The sequence below is a fragment of the Contarinia nasturtii genome, unplaced genomic scaffold, assembly GCF_009176525.2.
Source record: "Contarinia nasturtii isolate CC-2019 unplaced genomic scaffold, AAFC_CNas_1.1 Cnas_scaffold_695, whole genome shotgun sequence".
Lineage (NCBI taxonomy): Eukaryota > Metazoa > Arthropoda > Insecta > Diptera > Cecidomyiidae > Contarinia > Contarinia nasturtii.
The window spans coordinates 3,785,986-3,803,558 of NW_022198046.1; the positions used below are offsets into that span (position 1 = coordinate 3,785,986).

General features: G+C 36.7%; 2 protein-coding genes across 2 annotated transcripts; both read left to right on the forward strand.

Annotated features, from left to right (window-relative positions):
• Positions 1 to 686: 686 nt before the first annotated feature.
• Positions 687 to 5,916, forward strand: LOC116341175 (MPN domain-containing protein CG4751). Its single transcript, XM_031768090.1, has 8 exons — positions 687 to 1,335; positions 1,407 to 1,523; positions 1,588 to 1,715; positions 1,781 to 1,890; positions 1,958 to 2,054; positions 2,140 to 2,309; positions 2,375 to 3,577; positions 3,640 to 5,916. Exons 1-8 carry the CDS (start codon positions 973 to 975, stop codon positions 5,559 to 5,561), a joined length of 4,110 nt encoding a protein of 1,369 aa, XP_031623950.1. The 5' UTR covers positions 687 to 972; the 3' UTR covers positions 5,562 to 5,916.
• Positions 5,917 to 6,147: 231 nt separating this feature from the next.
• On the forward strand, positions 6,148 to 7,201 carry LOC116341139 (COP9 signalosome complex subunit 8). Its single transcript, XM_031768044.1, has 4 exons — positions 6,148 to 6,340; positions 6,431 to 6,498; positions 6,594 to 6,772; positions 6,855 to 7,201. The coding sequence occupies exons 1-4, from the start codon at positions 6,284 to 6,286 to the stop codon at positions 7,109 to 7,111; spliced, it is 561 nt and encodes a 186-aa protein (XP_031623904.1). The 5' UTR covers positions 6,148 to 6,283; the 3' UTR covers positions 7,112 to 7,201.
• The last annotated feature ends 10,372 nt before the right edge of the window (positions 7,202 to 17,573 follow it).

Consider the following 17,573-nt stretch of genomic DNA (forward strand, 5'->3'; position numbering starts at 1 on the left):
AGCGAAGTATGCACATCAGCTGTACGATTGAATGTGAATAAAAGTGAAGAATGAATGTATGCAAAATAACCAAAACAAACAAAACAGTACGCAAGCATGGATACGTCGGTGAATGTTGTTAAAGTATGCGTGTATACGATGCGTCATTTCATATAAATTCATTCAACGTATCCTTACAGTGAACACGCATATGTGCGTGGTCATTGGCATCCGGCATACATCTTGAATAATCTACAACATTCACTTTCTTTCATTGATTTGCACACCCTTCATTAAAAGAAACAAAGATATATCAAACATTACAAACCAAACAGTTAACTGGTTATTAACTGGGTAAAAGGTTATTTCGATTTTTATTTCATTTAATTATTCAGAAAATATTCTGTTTTTATTTACAATCTTATTCGGTGCTTAACCCAACTTTTTGAATGACCACAAGTTGAATGAACGAAATCGAACGAACGAGCCAAATACGAGAGTATTTGTTGTGAGAATTAGTGTTTACAGTTTCCGATTGACTCAAAAATTGGTTGTTTCCTTTGGATGACTAACTGAAGTAAGATTTAATTTTTGGCGCTTACACTAGTGCGCGAATACGTAATGATGGCGAAAATTCGCTTTTCGAATAATGATGAACCGCGTGCGGCGAATTGATCAAATGTCAAACAACTTCAATTGTTTTTTTATGATGCCAATAAAAAAGACGGCGTTTGTTGTTCTATACACCAACAAAAACTATCGTCCAGAAATTTGCGCAAAATATATTCAATTCCAAACCATTAATATTTGTGAAACAATTCTTTTTGTATAATTTTGTCTTTTTACAGTGAAAACAATTTAGAATCATCGAATGTTAGTGAAAACGTGAATATTTTTGTTTATTTTGTGAAATTCTTGACGCTCACACATACTCACACACACATACACGCAGAAGAAAAAAAAATTAGTGAGAAGAAAAAAGAGTGCGACGTTATGGAGCAATCGGAAAAATCGGAACAGCCTGGAGAGGTCATTGAAGATTTGAGTATGAAAAAAATTGATGAAGAAAAAACGGAGGCGAAAGAAATAAATGAAGATATTGAAAATGAAGATGTGGAAATGAGTGAGCCCACGGAAAATGAAGAGAAACCAGAGTTAGAAAACGATGCAGAAAAAACTAAATGCTATGATGAAAACAAAGAAACCGAAACGAAAACAGAAGAAATCGAACCTTTTGAAGAGAAAGAAGAGGTGAAAAAGCCTGAAAACGAAAGTGAGACTGAAAAAGATGTACCTGCAATAGATACAACACCCGAAAAAGATAATGACAGTGATGGAGACGATGAAAATGATGAGGTTTGTTATTCATTTTTAAGGGTCATTGTACTTTCCATTTAACTTAATTGAATTGTTCAAAATTTGATTAGGATACGGAGGGTGGACCAAAATTGGAGTTTCAAGTCGGGCGAACGGTTACACTTCAAATGCTTTTGGCTGCAAAATTGCTCGAACCCGGACCAGCCGCAATGAGTATTGAATATTTGGTGAGAAAGACAATCAATTACCTATTTGAAACGATTATTGACCGAGTGTGTTATTTTTTAAAAGGGTCAAAAATTTGTCGGTGACTTATTGCCCGATGGCAGAATCAAATCAATTGAGACAGAGACGATCTTTTGTTCACCCAGCGCATGGGCAATGCATTGCAAGAGAATTATCAATCCGGAGAAGAAAAGGTACAACACATTGTTTTTTTCTTTTTGTGTCCAGTGTGTTTTAAGTGAATTTTATTTGGTTTCAGTGGCTGTGGTTGGGCATCGGTTCGATATAAGAACAAAAAATTGGATGCCATCAAAACAACTTACTTGAGAAAGTGTCAAATTCAAAGAGACTCTAACCTCAGCGATGAAGGTGAGATTTTCAAAAGAAAACGTCAATTTGAAAAATTAGCTTAATGGCATTTATTTCATTGAAACAGCCGAAGCTGATTTGGATTGCAAGCCAGGACTGCCCGAGCTCGAAATCAAACGCATTGTATTACCATTCAACACAGTAAACAATCGTCATATTGTTCAGTGAGTTGAATTTCAATTACTTTGACGAAAACAATAAATTAAATCAACAAATGATATTCTTTTCGATTTTTGTTTGAAATTGTAGTGATCCCAATACACTGGTGGAATCTGTTTCGTTTGTATCACTGAACAAACTGCAACCATTTTTGGTATCAATCACAACATCCTCAGTGTTGCTCATGGATTTTCACTGTCATTTGACAAAGCAAGAGGTGTGCGGCTACTTGGGAGGAAGTTGGGACAACAATACCCAAAGTGAGTTAAATGTGAATGAAAATAAAATGAAGTTCCATCCGTATAATACATCTAATTCATTTCAGCATTGGCAATAACACATGCATTCCCCGTGCGAAATACTCGCCATGATCGTCACTATGCTATTGAGATTGAACAGCAAATTCAGCGTAATATGTTGAAGAAAAATTTGATTTTGGTCGGTTGGTATCATAGTCATCCTCGTATTGCTGCTCAGCCAACGTTAAGAGATTGCGATGCCCAATTGGAGTATCAAATTAAAATGTGTGGAATATCAGATGAAACCTATACACCGTGCGTTGGATTGATTTGTGCGCCGTATTATTCAGAGAATCCGACATTGGAATCGAGTATCAGTGCATTCTGGGTGGTTCCACCGCTCGACAATCGACCAATGGAATATGGTCGCCCGATGTCGATGCAATTTTCCGTATCACAAGATCTTGAAATGTCCGAACACATAAAAACTGAAATGCTGTTGGCAATCGACTACTACCGGCAATATGACAACGAAATGGTAAATTTCGATGCAAAATACGACGACGACGTTACATTCATTGAAAAATTAAAGACAACATTATATACGAAATTTCCGCGTGAACAAAATGATTTTGAGTTTTGGAATTGGTTGCGGCAAAATTTAGGTCTGCAACCAGAAACTGAATTCACTCCGCCGAAATTGTGGTCATCAAGCAACGAACAAAACGCACAAGGAAGTCAAATAAATACGCGTGGCACGGCAGTAGAATCAACCCAAATGACAACCCATAAGATGGCTCCCATTTTTGGCGTAAAAGATGTGGAAATGAAAGAGCCGGAAATCGTTGAAATTAAAGATGACGATGATGATCGTATTAAAGACTCAGATATTCCGGCAAATCTATCGATGTCAACAAGTATGGATTCAAAGGATATCAAAGATGAGAAATTGCAAATTCGATCGCTGCAGGAACAATTGAAATTGCCATCGGGTTTGAATATGACACCATCACCAATATCATCGATTCCATTGTTGCAACCAACAAAAAGTACATCAAGTTCAAGTACGGCCACAAACAATCCCGTTCCAATGGTTTCACCGCGGGATAGCCCCATTTCAACCCCATCGAATTCAGCTAGTCCGGCCACAAAATTCGATATAAGACCACCGGCCACACCATCACCGGCCAAATCAGATGCATCATCGACACGAAATCGGAATTCACCATTGCCGGCCAACTTAAGCAAATATCCTGCTTATCACAATACACCAACATCAACGAAAACAGGTATCGAATATTTTCATATTGTTTCATTCAACTCGAATTTAACCCAAAAAAATGTCTTTCAGGTTCCATTGCAAACGACTCAACTTTGGCCGCCACCAAAGCCATGGAAGAATTGTTGGCTGCCTCATTTCCAGGCGGTAAATTCCCATACTCGTCCAATGACTATGCTACTCTATTGCAACAAGCATCGTCTAAAGATCTGACTGCTGCCGCGAATCTGTTGGCATCGATTCCACCTGGCGATAAACACGCTTCATCTTTAGCAGCTGCTGCATTGGATCCATCAACCAATATGAAAGATTTCTTATCACAATTGGAGAAAAGTACTGAGCTTAGCTATCTATTGCAACAACAATATCAATATCCAGGCTTAGCTGGTATGTCACACATGGGTCAAGGCTCAAATTCATCATCGAATGTACAAATTACTACACCGAAATCAACGAAACATTCAAAACGTAATTCACGTTCGTCGTCAAATTCATCGGTACAGAGAAATTTCGAGGATGAATTCAAGAGTGAATCGAGCAAAAAATCTGATCCATCGAATAATTCGTATCATGAGTATGCACAGTTTTTATTAAATCAAGCAGAAGCATTGAATGCAGCTGTTGCCCATCAAAATTACGGTGAGATTTCGTCGATTGTATCGGCAATAAATACATTGCCAACAAATACATCGGTGAGTGCAATGTCGTCACGTAAATCGCGTAAGTCGTCGACGACCACTCAACCAATTCAATCCGTTTCATCACAACCATCACTTGCCGAATTAAGCCAATTGTTGCACGGGACATCTTCATCGAGCTCAAAAATGCAAGAAATTTTACGACAAATGGAAAGCACCACGGCTGGTTTGAATATAAAACAGTCCCAGAAACAACAACACCAACAGCAGCAGCAACAGCAGCAACAACAACATCAACAACAGCAACAACAACAGCAGCAACAACATTTGAATTTACTTTCATCAATGCAACAACAATTAGGCCAATCAAGCAAAGGTTCTTCCAGTGGTTCATCGTCAAAAAATAAACAATCGCAAAATAATCAAATTTCCGACTACATGACATTGCTGTCGCAAGCAAAAATTCCTGATCTGGCCACATTAATGGCTCAATCGTATGGCAGTGGAAACGATGGAAGCGATTTATCAATGCTACTTCGTTCTCAATACGATCAGCATGGCATGAATAAAAATTCCGATTTGGCATCGTTGAATGCATCAATTGATATGCTTGGCAATTTGTTTTCATCGGGCAAAAATCCGTCCGATTTAAATTCCATCAATTCACTCCTATTTCCGCAAGGTGGCAAAGGTGTATCATCACAATCGGATATAACAAATTTCTTAGCGGCTGCCGGCCATCAGTCGATGAATCCACCATCATCATCACAGTCATTTTCAAAAAGTTCAGCGCTTAACAATCCATACTACTCACAATCGGCCGCCGCTCTCGATAAAGCACAACAAGACTTAATTGCATTATACAGTGCAAATCCGATTTCATCGTCAATGTCTGGTGGTAGCAGTAAATTTCCAACCATTCCAGATCCATTATCGAAATCAACTTTGGCCGCAAACAATATGTTCATGAATCCATCATCAATTTATGCAAAAATCCAACAGGATGCATTGAACGCAATGATCATGAAGCCACCGTCAAAGACCAGTTCAAAAGGTGAATCAAAATCACGTGAAACATCCGAGTCGCCAGCATCACGCATAATGGCATCACCATCATCGACTCCATCACCGTCATCAACAAAACATAATTTTAGCGTTGTTGATTTGGCTGTTTCGAGTGTAAATCAAGGTCGGCCATCCTCACGATCGCCGCACAAAAAGCAATTTTCAATATCAGACTTGGTGTCACCGCCACCATCCAAAATGATGAAATTTGCCGAAAACTTTGCACATGACGCTCACAACGATGACAAGGCTGAAGTATTAAATCTATCCGGCAACAGTTCCGATAAATAATTTAAAACAATTTAGACTAATCTTCTACAAGTATTCAAGCACAAAAAAAAATCTTAGAACTGAAAAGTATTCAAGCGATTATAGTTTTGGACATTTTTTTCTATTTTCGAAATTTCGTCGGTAAATTTCACTTTATATTTATTTTAATCGAATTTTTAGCTGTAACGTATTTGTTCGTCATCATTCATCATATTTTTCACAAAAGAAAAAAAAAACCGGGAAAGTATTTGTATTTTGGGCTCTCTCCCGACTGAATCTCTATATATATTTGGAAGCATATTCTTTATTTTCTATAAGTTTTGCGAAAGTATTATTTTTTTGTTCTTTTGTAGCTCAATAAATAAATTCATATCTAACGGCTCTATTATTAATTATGGAATAAATTATATTTAGTAAATAATTGGAAGTTTTACTGCAAATTCGTGCCGAATCGAAATTCAAATTGAGAAAAAAAAACTATTGAAATCAAATTCGCAGTGCACACGATTGCTGTGTTCGAAATTCGCCCGATGTTCGAATTGGATTTTCGAAATCGCTTCAATGCAGCGAAGTTCATTTGACATTTCGTACGATTTGTGAAACGTCAAACTCAGAATTCTTTAAAACATAAACGCTGTAGACTATAACATCAACTGCGTTTTTGTGAGAGAAAAAACCGCTACATTAAATCCAATTTTAAACTGTAAAATCTTATTGATTACCACAAAGAAAACCAAGCAACAATGTTGTCGTCAAAGATAGAACAACTCATAGTAATACTCGAAAATCAGGAACTCGATGTAAGTATTCAACATATTCTATTGTGTTGCATTCAATGTGTAAATTTGTGATAGTAAAAATAAGACTTTTCGTTTGTCTGTAATTTGTAGTCAACGAATGGAGTGTCGCCACAGTTGTACGCCGAATTGATGGCCGCATATCTCTACAAAAATGATCTGTAAGTAGAATTCAATCGATGTGAATAGAATGAAAAAATGATTTGTCATTATTTTGATTGTATGGTTTTGTTGGTGTCTTTTTTCACATATTCAGCTGTAGCGCACGATTTTTGTGGAAACGAATCCCGGCAAATGTGAAAACAGGAAATGTTGAATTGGAAAAAATTCACAGCGTTTACATTTGCCTGTGGAACAATGATATCCCCGGCTTCTTCAAAACCATCAACCACGAATGGTCCAACAACATTGCCGAACTCATGTTCGAACTTCGAGGTATACATCACAATTATATTAGAAAATAAAAGATGTGAAAATTGTGTTTATTTCATGATTTCGGCATTGGATTTCATTTCAGAAAAAACGTACAAGGAGACAATTGATTTGATTGCCAAAGCGTATACATCATTATTTGAAGATTTCTTATGCAACATGTTGAATCAGACACCTGATGTCATAACCGAACTGTGCAACAACTTGGGATGGGAAGTACAAGAAGGCAATTATCCACGTTTGATCACACCACGTCGCCCGCCGGAGGTCAAAAGTAATACCGATTCAGCGGAAAATCTACTGGCCAAATTGACTGATTTCGTTTCATTTTTGGAGAATTGATTGGAGCATTTTTGCAAAAAAATATCGCGAAATTTATGCTAAATTAATATGACACAGTCCACAATTAATGTAAAAACCTAAATACAATCATTACTTAAGTGAATATTCAATATCAAATAAATATTTCTAAAAAAAAAAAAACAATTTAAATTGATTTTATCCATCTTTCACGAAAGGAGACTGAGATGAGAATTTGATGAATGATGGTGAAGGGAATCGTTTGACATTTGTCCAGCAATGGAATGAGGAATTTGAACTTTGTCCTTATATGAGGTTTACTTTTAGCACAAACAAGAACGGTGATTTTGACATTAGAGGGTAATACCATGATATCGTATCAACACCTAGATAAACAGAATGGTTCATTACAGTTCATGAATCTTTTCATCAAAACTAAAAGGTGACCCTAGATCTCACATGAGATCTCATGGTCAGTAATGGTTCCGTCATCATTTCAAACAAAAACACCTCATGATCATTGACAGTTCGCTGATGTCGCCATTGTTTGTCAATCAGTTTCAGTTTTTCCCTGCACCTTTACTTCACGGTACCAAAATATGGATTTCAAAGCTTTGGTGATTAAAATAACTACTTTCTGTACACCAAGAAGTTGGTATTAATATCATAAACCAGAGATGGGAAGCTCGTTGTGAATACACACTTTATGTAACATAAATTATGTTCACAAATAAAATTGAAATAATTACAATGACCACAATAAAAACCGTGAATTCAGGAAAAACAATAATCTCACTGATCAGATTTGACGATTTAATGTCGGTTACTCAGTTGCTGTCCAAATGCTACAGCTTGAATATCACTAAACTGTACATCGATATTTGCGTCATAAAACATTTGGGGCATATAAAAAATAAATGGGCTGTGGCCAAACATATTCTGATCGCATGAAACGGATGTTTAGACAACGAAAAAGAAAAGTACAATGAGGTATATTGATTGAAAACAAAAAGATATTCACCACGAAACATATGCCATCAAATCGATATCATCAATGGGGTGGTGAATGATGTGCGGACGTTGTTCTTTCTTATTTCACATAATATGAGCATTAAAACCAGTTTAAGACACTTAACATACATCGACAGTGAATGCGTCGTTTAATGGCAAAACTTGTGTCCTCTCAGTGGACCATTCACAAGACATTACAAAAACAGAAATTCGTTTTGTTTGCCAAATAACCCAATCCACACTCATTTATTTTCGTTTATTTGCTAAAACACAAATTTTTAGTGTGCTGTTATTTTTTGGAGCATTTTTCTGGTCGCTTTGCTTCGGCAATTTCGCAACACATTAATAGCAATAACCGTTGAGAGCATTAACGAAGTGGCAACATTGGACATTTTGTTTTTGTTGTTGTACAAGTGTGTGTGGTGTGTATGTAAAGCTAATGACCGAATGATAAATACATTTAATTTTGGACCACGTTCACATCACTATCAAACAATGTATAAATGCCAAAAAGTTGTGCGCTTCACAGGATACGGGTGACTGCATACAATGCGTATGAAAGGCGTCCGATGGGTTAAACGGCAACCGATTACAAATTCACATCTGTAACATTATCTTATTTCAAGTCTTGGCCTGCAAAATAGCAACAGCATCAAATTTCATGCATTGCTTGAGTGTAATTTAAATGAATAGACAGTATACACCAAAATGATAGTCATATTTCGCCAACTCAAATTACAATTTTAGAATATATTCTGTCTATTTCGTTGTTTTCGTTGGTTTTTCTTCAGCCGAAAATGGATTCAAACTGCAGCTATTTTTCGGGTTGAAAATAAAAACAAATATTGAACATCTTTGCCAAATGTATGAATATGTGTGCATATTATACAGAAACAAAAAAACGATCACAGATAAAAACAGTGAAAAGCGAGTGCAAGAGTTTTTGGATTAAGCCACTGTACAAACATAATATAAAATGGTGAAGATGTAATCTTCTTGCATCGTTCTCCTTTTGGCGGCGTATTCTTCAAGGCAACAAAAAGTCAAATGAAACTGAAAAAATAAGCAACTTTTCCAAGTTTGAAATAGCTTATGCCGAATCGCAAATTATATAAGAAATGGATTTTGTGGATTTTATTCTGAAGAAAAACTGAACATGGTTCACCCTCTTTTGCCAATATTGAACACGATTTCCTTTTTTCTCTCAATCTCTGTTTATTTCGATGTTTATTTGAACGCTCAATACAAAAAAAAATTGGAATGAAAGGAAAAAACAGAAAAAAACGGACGAAATCAAAGCATCGTTTTCATGATGACGTGTGTTGGTGGCGCTTCGAAACACACCGAGATTGAACGAGCACGTAACTCAACATGACATCGTTGGAAATTGAAGCCGTTTTCATTTAGTGCGGAAATTTTATTTTCAGAAGTCGAAAAAAGGGGGCCACAGAGAAAAAGAACGAAGAATGCTTATTTGCCCGCCTTCATAGTATCTGATTTGCGCCGCAATTCCATATCCAATGCCATCATTGAAAACATATAAAATCGAAGCTCAAATTGTGAGTACGTGCCGTCATCACCTCTCCCATTCTCTCTTGCTGTGACGGTTTCTCCATATATCCTTCGGCTTCGACAATTGTGACAACGAACAGAATATATGCCTCGCATTGAGATTAGCGTTAGATGCATTCAGTGTACACTGTATACTACATTTGAATTGGTGGCGATATGTGATCTGACCATCAAACCATATTCAATTGATAAATTTTTATCACTTGGGTTTGTTCGTAAAAAAATAATCCAGATGCATTTATTTGTGTGTATGTCGGTCTTTTCATTCACTGTCTGTGCCATTTGCCAATGTTGAATGTCGCACCAATGCTACCCGAATTCACAAAGGACAGCTAAACATATAATACGGGTTTTATAGATCTAATGCCTGTCGAAAGTACCGACACAAGCATAAAAATTGCATGACATTTTCCGTTCCCTTGTTCAGTTATCGAATTCACAAGTCATGTCAATTTGACCATTGGGCATACGGCTATATATAAAAACGTACACACACGCGCGCTCACATAACGGCATCGAGGGTATATTGCGATGGATTTCGAATACAATGGAAAATCAAGTCAAAATCATTTGCAAACAGATCGAATTGGAGAGATAGTGTAGCTGACATTCCGATGTGTGTATTATTGTGTATCACCCACTCACTCTTGGCTGAATTTATCCACTTTCTCATTTACAATCTGAATACGTTTTTGAAATGGTCAACGGGTCTTTCTTCTCATACCGATATTTTCAGCACCACCACGACCAACACCACACTACCACCTTCAGTATCGACCAACAACAGTGATCGCCGTCGTCATAGTGGTTGGAGTTGGGACCAAAAAAAGAGAATGTATCGTCACAGGCGACTGACTGTATGAGCGGGGGCATTGTGCACGCTTTTCTTTGAATATCATCAATATTTCAAAATGGTATGTGTGCATTCGCATTCGCATTCAACCGACGAAGCGTACACCACATTTCGGATCTCTCACAATTCAACTTTTGCTCTCACATCCGTACGAGAAGAGATATGGCATCGAATGTCTGCTATATATGCGCGACACAAAAAGCAAAATGAAAAAAGAAAAAAGTCGTCGAGAAAAAATTAAATCAAACGGAAAAGATGGAAGGGGCTGTAAATCGACTGAAGCACACACACACACACGCCATTCGCACATAAATTCGGAACGAAGTCACGAGCATGGTCACACATGTAACACAATTATATATAAAATATAAGCGCATGCAGTCGGATAGGACAAACATAGATAAAGTACAGTATAATATAGTAGCCGAATGAAGCACACCATGAAGTGAAAAGATACGACGGCACCGATACTACGGTGTGCTCTTGTTTCCATGGGCAATGCAAAAGAATAATACCCCAAAGTCCTTATTCAGATCATGTATTTGTGCAAACATCATCAGATATGGAAGATGTTCATGGCATTTTCAATGGGGATACCATCGAATGCCGAACAACTTTTCCGTCTCAGCTCTGAACATCACCACCTAATATGCACTGACGTCAGCCAGAGCATGTTTTATCGGCTAATTGCCATGTTTTACCTTCGATTATCATTTTCTTCTAAATTAATGTTCACATCGTCCATTTTTTGTGTGAATAAATTCAATTAAAATTTGCAAGACTTAAGCAATAATTGCTCGTCTTTTGCCGTACTTCATGAAAATTTCAATTATTCCGCCCGTTCTTCTTTCGTGGGAGCAGAATTGGGCACAATGATCCTTGATTATGCCCACTAAAATTCCATTGGCCACAGCGCGATGGTGATGACGATGACAACGACGATAGACGTTTTTCGGTACACAAATAGTGACACGAGCGTACGCAATAACTTGCATTAGTCTCTCGTTTCATTACAAGCAAACGCCCGTTTGAATATATTTACCCATGGTTATTTGCTCATGCAATGTTTGTACCTAAACGTCGGTTGGACTTTATTTTGTTCAGTTCAGTCATTCGCTTGCTGTTACTCTATGCTCAACCCGGTGCTGAATAGAATATTCAACAAAAGCCACACTACCAAAGTCGTCACTCTATTTTGTTCATTTTTGTTCATTTGCTTGGTTAGAGTTGGCTGGTTGGATGGTCGGTTGTTCGGTCGGTCGATGCAATACGCAAGGATAGTCTCAAATACCACATAAAATAGAAATGGCAAACTATTATAGATTCATCAAGGCATTGCCATGGGGTAGCATCGAAAGGAGCAAGAGCTTTATAGATGTGGTCGGAACGAAATTGGCAAATGTACAACTTCGTTGAGTTTTTCTTTTTGTTTCTTCCTTTTTATGTCGTTTGTGAAACCGTTTCAGTCAATTCGGTTGTGTGGATGTGTTCGCCAGTGTATGTATGAGTGAGTGGTTCTTTTTTTTCTTGTGGTTTTGGATTTGTTGTTTTTAAGTTCCAAAATTCCAACCATTCCATTTCGACAATCACAGCAGCGGCTGTATTTTCAGATTTTCTCACATTTGACGAATACACGAAAAAGCAACAACACTGCTTAGTGTCCTGCTTGTTTTGTGTGTTGCTTTTTGGTATCGTTAGTTTATCTCTTCCCATTTTTATGTGCTGTATTTGGTCGTTTTGGAATGTTTGCATTCGCATTCGCATTTTGGAGACAACTTTAACCGTGTACTCTGACCATATGCCGTTGTGTATTATTCCGATAAGTTCAAGTATGTCACAGTTTGCAAGCATTCAAATCTGTTGTCTGTTGCAGAAAGTGTTTGCTTTTTCGAAAACTATATCTCGATATGTGCATTGCAATGCACAATGCATTCAGCATATGTTACAATTGATCTTTCTCTCTCTTTCTCTCGCCCTTTTCCACTCTGTGCAGCTCTTAATAACCGGGCAGAATGAAAATAACAAATGTACACACAGCACGTACCCTCATGCATTGTTTGCATTCAACAACAATACAATGCCAAATCCACCGAAGATATTGCTAATTCCAATACATTGGCATGTAGCTTTCTGTATCTCTAGTCATAAGCTGAACACAGGAAAAAAAAAACAATTGGAATGAAAACGGTAAGTATCCGTGCTGTAGAATTTTAGTGGATATTATGCATATATACAGAGTTTTTGGTTTTGTTGTTACTGTTGTTTTTCGTTTTTTTTTTTCTCTCTCTTTTTTTGCCATGAAAAATCAACGAACGAAGAATGGCTTGCAAATGCTTCCCTTAAACTTTATTGTATGGGGTGGTTGTAAGCTTCTGAAATTCTCTACCGACCGGCTTCTAAATTCCATGATTATATACATATTTTATGGTATCAAACAAAAGCGGAAAGAAGAAGAAAAACACAAAAGAAAAGGTAGAAAGCAAACCGACGAGAAAGTTGAAGTAAAGTGCAAAACAAAAATCATCAGAAAAGCACACTCTTTCGAAAACTTTCTTTTTCTACCTTTTTCGGGGGTTTCTCATTCGTTTGCTTACTTGCTTGTTTCCATTTCTTTCCTTTTTCTCTTTTTTTTTTGTATTTCCTCTTCGGTTTCTATTTTCCACTTGGTCATCCGATCGTATCCAAGTGAAAGCGAACAGTGAGAAAGATACTATCTCTAACGACACCATATATATATATACACTTTCCGTTCGGTACAAATAACCGATTTTTTATGCACATTGCATCAGCATAATTCAGGGACTGTTTTAAGGTGGATCCTTCCACTTGAAATAAACTTGCGTGTATAACATCGTCTTGTCGCCTCTTGAACCTTTCGTCGTTCAAAGTCGAAAAGTGCTGCACCGTAACTATGAAACAGAATTCGTTATGAATGTCGATCGCTTTGGCAAAAGAACACAGAACATTCTCTATGTGCATGTATGTGACTAAGAGCGTACAACCGGTACAATACAATGCAAAAAAACCACTTCATATCTCTCAACAACATCAAAAGAGCGAAGACTTTGCACATGATGATGAAGAAGAAAAAGATTCTTTCGAAAACGAGCAAAACTGTTGAAAATAATCCTCTTTATAAGACAACGAACAGCAAGCATATATATGTGCATTGTATATCTATGTCTTCGGATGTCGTGAGTAGTTTTCGCGTTCAAGATACTTACGTATATATTTTGAGAAAGTTTTGCTACTTAAAATGAACGCTTGAGTTTTGCAAACATTCACAGCACACAACTCAAAAAGTTTAAGCCCCCTTAAAAAGTAATGGTCTTGCTACGTTAGCTCAATTATTAGTGGACGCTTCTTAATGACCCGAATATTTTTTGGACCGACTTTATCTTGTGATGAGTGAAATTTTCAACATGGACTCTTTCATTTCAAATATGCTGCTTTTCAATGCAGATATTTTTTCTGTTTGCAATGACTACCAATGTTCGGTCAACTTTTTTGTTGCCGATTTTTGTATCATTCGCAGACATTTTTGCTTTGATACGAATTCTTTCTCGTTGATCGACGGCTTCCAAAAAACAGAATTTGAAGTATTTATTTACTTTCATAAACTTTATGAAAAAAAGCATGTTCAGAGAACATCCATTAACAATGCACGTGTAACATAAATTTTGAACGCCAAAAATGTTATTAATTACAGGTAATTTTTCCTTTTTTTGGCAATAAATTCAAAACGGAAATTGCCTGAAGGTGTGGAAAAACTGCATCAATCTTGCATGTCTTTAGCATATTAGTATTCAGATACTGAATTTTGTGGCTGCCGTTTCTTTTGGCCGTAAAAAAATACCCATTTGTTTCCGTCGGAGACTTTTAAAATTCATTCACAACACCGAAATTCATTATTTTTTCTTCTCTTCTCAAATCAAAGCAGTTATCTACCTTGTGTAGCCCAAACGAACGAAAATACATACACCGTGGTTTCACAATGAAAACGATTCATAAAAAAAAAACAAAGAAAAAATGCACCGGAAAATCACTGAGTTCGACGAAAGTGCAAATATGCAATTTATTTTGTAGAATTCTTACTTGGTATTCAATACAAAGCTTATTTATTTAATGTTCAAAGCTTATGCATGCGCTGCACTCGATTTGTGCAGCAAAGACGAAAGTTGCCACCAAAACTGTTTAACTATGTGAGAGGTAAGCTTTTTGTGTTTATTTTTTCAAGTACGTTTCTTGGAACTTTCACCTTATAAACGTGCTTCATTCAAAATAATCTTTAAATCTGAATTCATAACAAAAGTGTTAACATAGTTGAAAATTGAAGATATCGAACGTACGCATCAAATACAATTACACATTATTCTTTTGTTTGGCTGACAATTATTTTATATGTGGCTCATTTGAAGAATGACTTTTGGAGACATGAAAATGGTGAATATTTTTAATTCATACATAATTAAAAATAAATGCCAATTTACTTGAAAGTAATGCTTGATGTATCGATGTGTATTATACATTGTATAAACGAATTGAATTTGAAAATGTGAAAATTTAAGCTCGAGTTATTTCGTCTTTTGCTTGAAAATTCGTGAAAATGCATGGAAATTTATTAGTTTGCGGTACTAAAGCTACTCTTCAAAAGGTCGTTTTTTTTTCGAAATAGCATATCAAGAATTACAAACTGAGCAATTCTAATCAATCGCAGATTGACTCGGATTTCAACGTCTTCGAATTCCCATACAAATTCTTAAAAAACCCTCATTTCCAAGAAAAATCCAGGACGAATTCATGATATCATGATGCTTGCAAGCAAAACTAAATGCGGTTTCAAGTTGAAACTCTCAACCCGAACCGATTTTGAAATGCATAAATATTTGAATTATCTCTGTGTAATTGAAACGAACATTTGCTCTGTGACGTGTTACCATTGGATGCTACAATTTTTCTGAATACATGTACCTTGCCAATTAGCTACCAATTATATTCTTTCAAGTGTTAAATGCAATGTCTTATTAACAATTTGTGAGAAAATTGAATTATTGTATGAAGATTAAGAATATTCTCTCGTTTAATTTATATGGTGTCATTTGTAAATAGAGGCATAGGAATGCTGTGAAATATAGATTAAATGACAATTTCATTCCTGTTTTCATGCTCTCAACTTCGAATCTTATCATTCTGTCGGCAAATTATATTTCATTTTCATAAAACGAGTGTGAGTGGAAAACGATCAAATGTATGCATGAAAGTGTGTTTCTTTCTATGTGGTGCATTCATTAATATGAAACTATCCAGCCATATGTTATGGATTGTGTCTATCGACCGACCTCTCTGCATGTTTACTGTGGTGGCGCGTACATTGTTGGCTTTCATTTCACTCGAAATCCGTTCGCATAGTTGCGGATGTTCGAACGTAAAATTTACCGACTGAAATAATGGGGAAAACTGATAGAAATGAAATGATGGAATAGCAGAACAGATTCGCCCCATGTCATTCATTGAAAGTTGGATTCTGAAATTGAGAGAATTCACAGTGAAAATATAACAAAGAAAAAGTGCTGGAGTGAGAAAGAGTACTCGGCCAACGTTTGGCCGAGCCAGTGATTGTTGAGCTGAATGGCGTTGACATTTCTTTTTCACGAATACGAAACGATGCCACTCATACCACACATTCACAACTTTGATTGTGCCATTTATTTACTTTTGCTAAAATATTTTGATTTTGGCGTTTTATTTTTCGACGTCTTGCTGAAACAACATGTATATACAAAATGTGGTTTAGTTGGAAAATAAAACGAGCATTACATTTTCAGAAACAAAACTAAGCTGGTGAAACATGGTAACGAAAACGTGCGAGAGATGTGGAAAGAGAGAGAGAGAGAGCGAGAAAAAAAAGTCGAAAATAATTTGCTATGTTTATTCGTAATTCTATTGGCAAGCTATTCGTACGGCGAATACACAAACGAGTGAACGACAGAGCGAACCAACAGTCAGCTATGGTAGTCTTTGCTACTGGCTAAATTGAACGTGGCGTTATTTTGCTAAACACACATTCTCTGTATCATTTGTTGCCATACTTTTGTATGTTGTTGTGTTGTTTTTCTTCTTCCATTTTTTCCCTAATTTTACCTTCTTTTGCATAATTTTCTGTTTATTTCGAACCAGCCGTAGTTTGTGTCTCTCAAGCAAAACTTGCGTCGACTACAACGTGTTTGCATTATGATTGTTATTCCGATGTGAATAGACGACAAGCGTGCCAAAAACACCAACTTTTCTTCTATGACTCTCTTTTTCTCGCGGCTATCTCTGTTTCATTCTCTCGCGTACAAACAATATTCTCTATCAGCAGTATATGTGGAAATGAAGCAAGCGCGTGCTTACGCTTTTTCCCATGCTATTCATGTGCCGTTTATCATTTCTCTTGCTACTCATTCCATAAAATCCAAACAGCGAAAATTGAGCATGCACCACCCGACCGTAATAATCTAAGTATGTAACGATACGAACGCGCTCCTTCCACTAATCCAAGCTTGTATCACGAACATGTGCCGTGCATAAATGTATGCTATAGATGTCGAAAATATTGCACATAGGTATGTATCCTACTACGTAGTATCATGTGTACACCGGATCTCTTTTTGGCGAGCAAGAGATATGAAAGCACACTGAGTGTGCAGACAGCAAAGCGAAATACAAATACCTACCACATCAACATCCGAGTTTGTACCGATTTTTCTACTTTTACGCTCGGTTTCGTCTCTACACTTTGGCTCTAGCTCTCTGGTTGCTAGTGTTTTACTGTTATTTCTGTAATTATTATTGTTATTCGGTTGATGTGCACCGATCTTGCTTTTATAGACGACAACTTCACCGAATACCGAATACCAAAATACACTTGTATTTATATATACGTGCTTCGACTTACCCTCGTTCACATAAATTCTTGCCAAATCGTTTCGCTCGTTCACTAACTCGCTTTGCAGCAACAAACATACACACACACACATGCATACAGTCATCTCCGACCAGAATGGCATTCACAATTTTACACAATCC

What these genes read in the sequence shown, in the direction of transcription:
- LOC116341175 (XM_031768090.1), top strand. Translation starts at nt 973, where the DNA reads ATGGAGCAATCGGAAAAATCGGAACAGCCTGGAGAGGTCATTGAAGAT. An exon ending in GAGACGATGAAAATGATGAG is followed by an intron (nt 1,336 to 1,406) that starts GTTTGTTATTCA and finishes AAATTTGATTAG; the next exon opens with GATACGGAGGGTGGACCAAA. An exon ending in ACCAACATCAACGAAAACAG is followed by an intron (nt 3,578 to 3,639) that starts GTATCGAATATT and finishes AATGTCTTTCAG; the next exon opens with GTTCCATTGCAAACGACTCA.
- LOC116341139 (XM_031768044.1), top strand. Translation starts at nt 6,284, where the DNA reads ATGTTGTCGTCAAAGATAGAACAACTCATAGTAATACTCGAAAATCAG. An exon ending in TATCTCTACAAAAATGATCT is followed by an intron (nt 6,499 to 6,593) that starts GTAAGTAGAATT and finishes TCACATATTCAG; the next exon opens with CTGTAGCGCACGATTTTTGT. An exon ending in ACTCATGTTCGAACTTCGAG is followed by an intron (nt 6,773 to 6,854) that starts GTATACATCACA and finishes ATTTCATTTCAG; the next exon opens with AAAAAACGTACAAGGAGACA.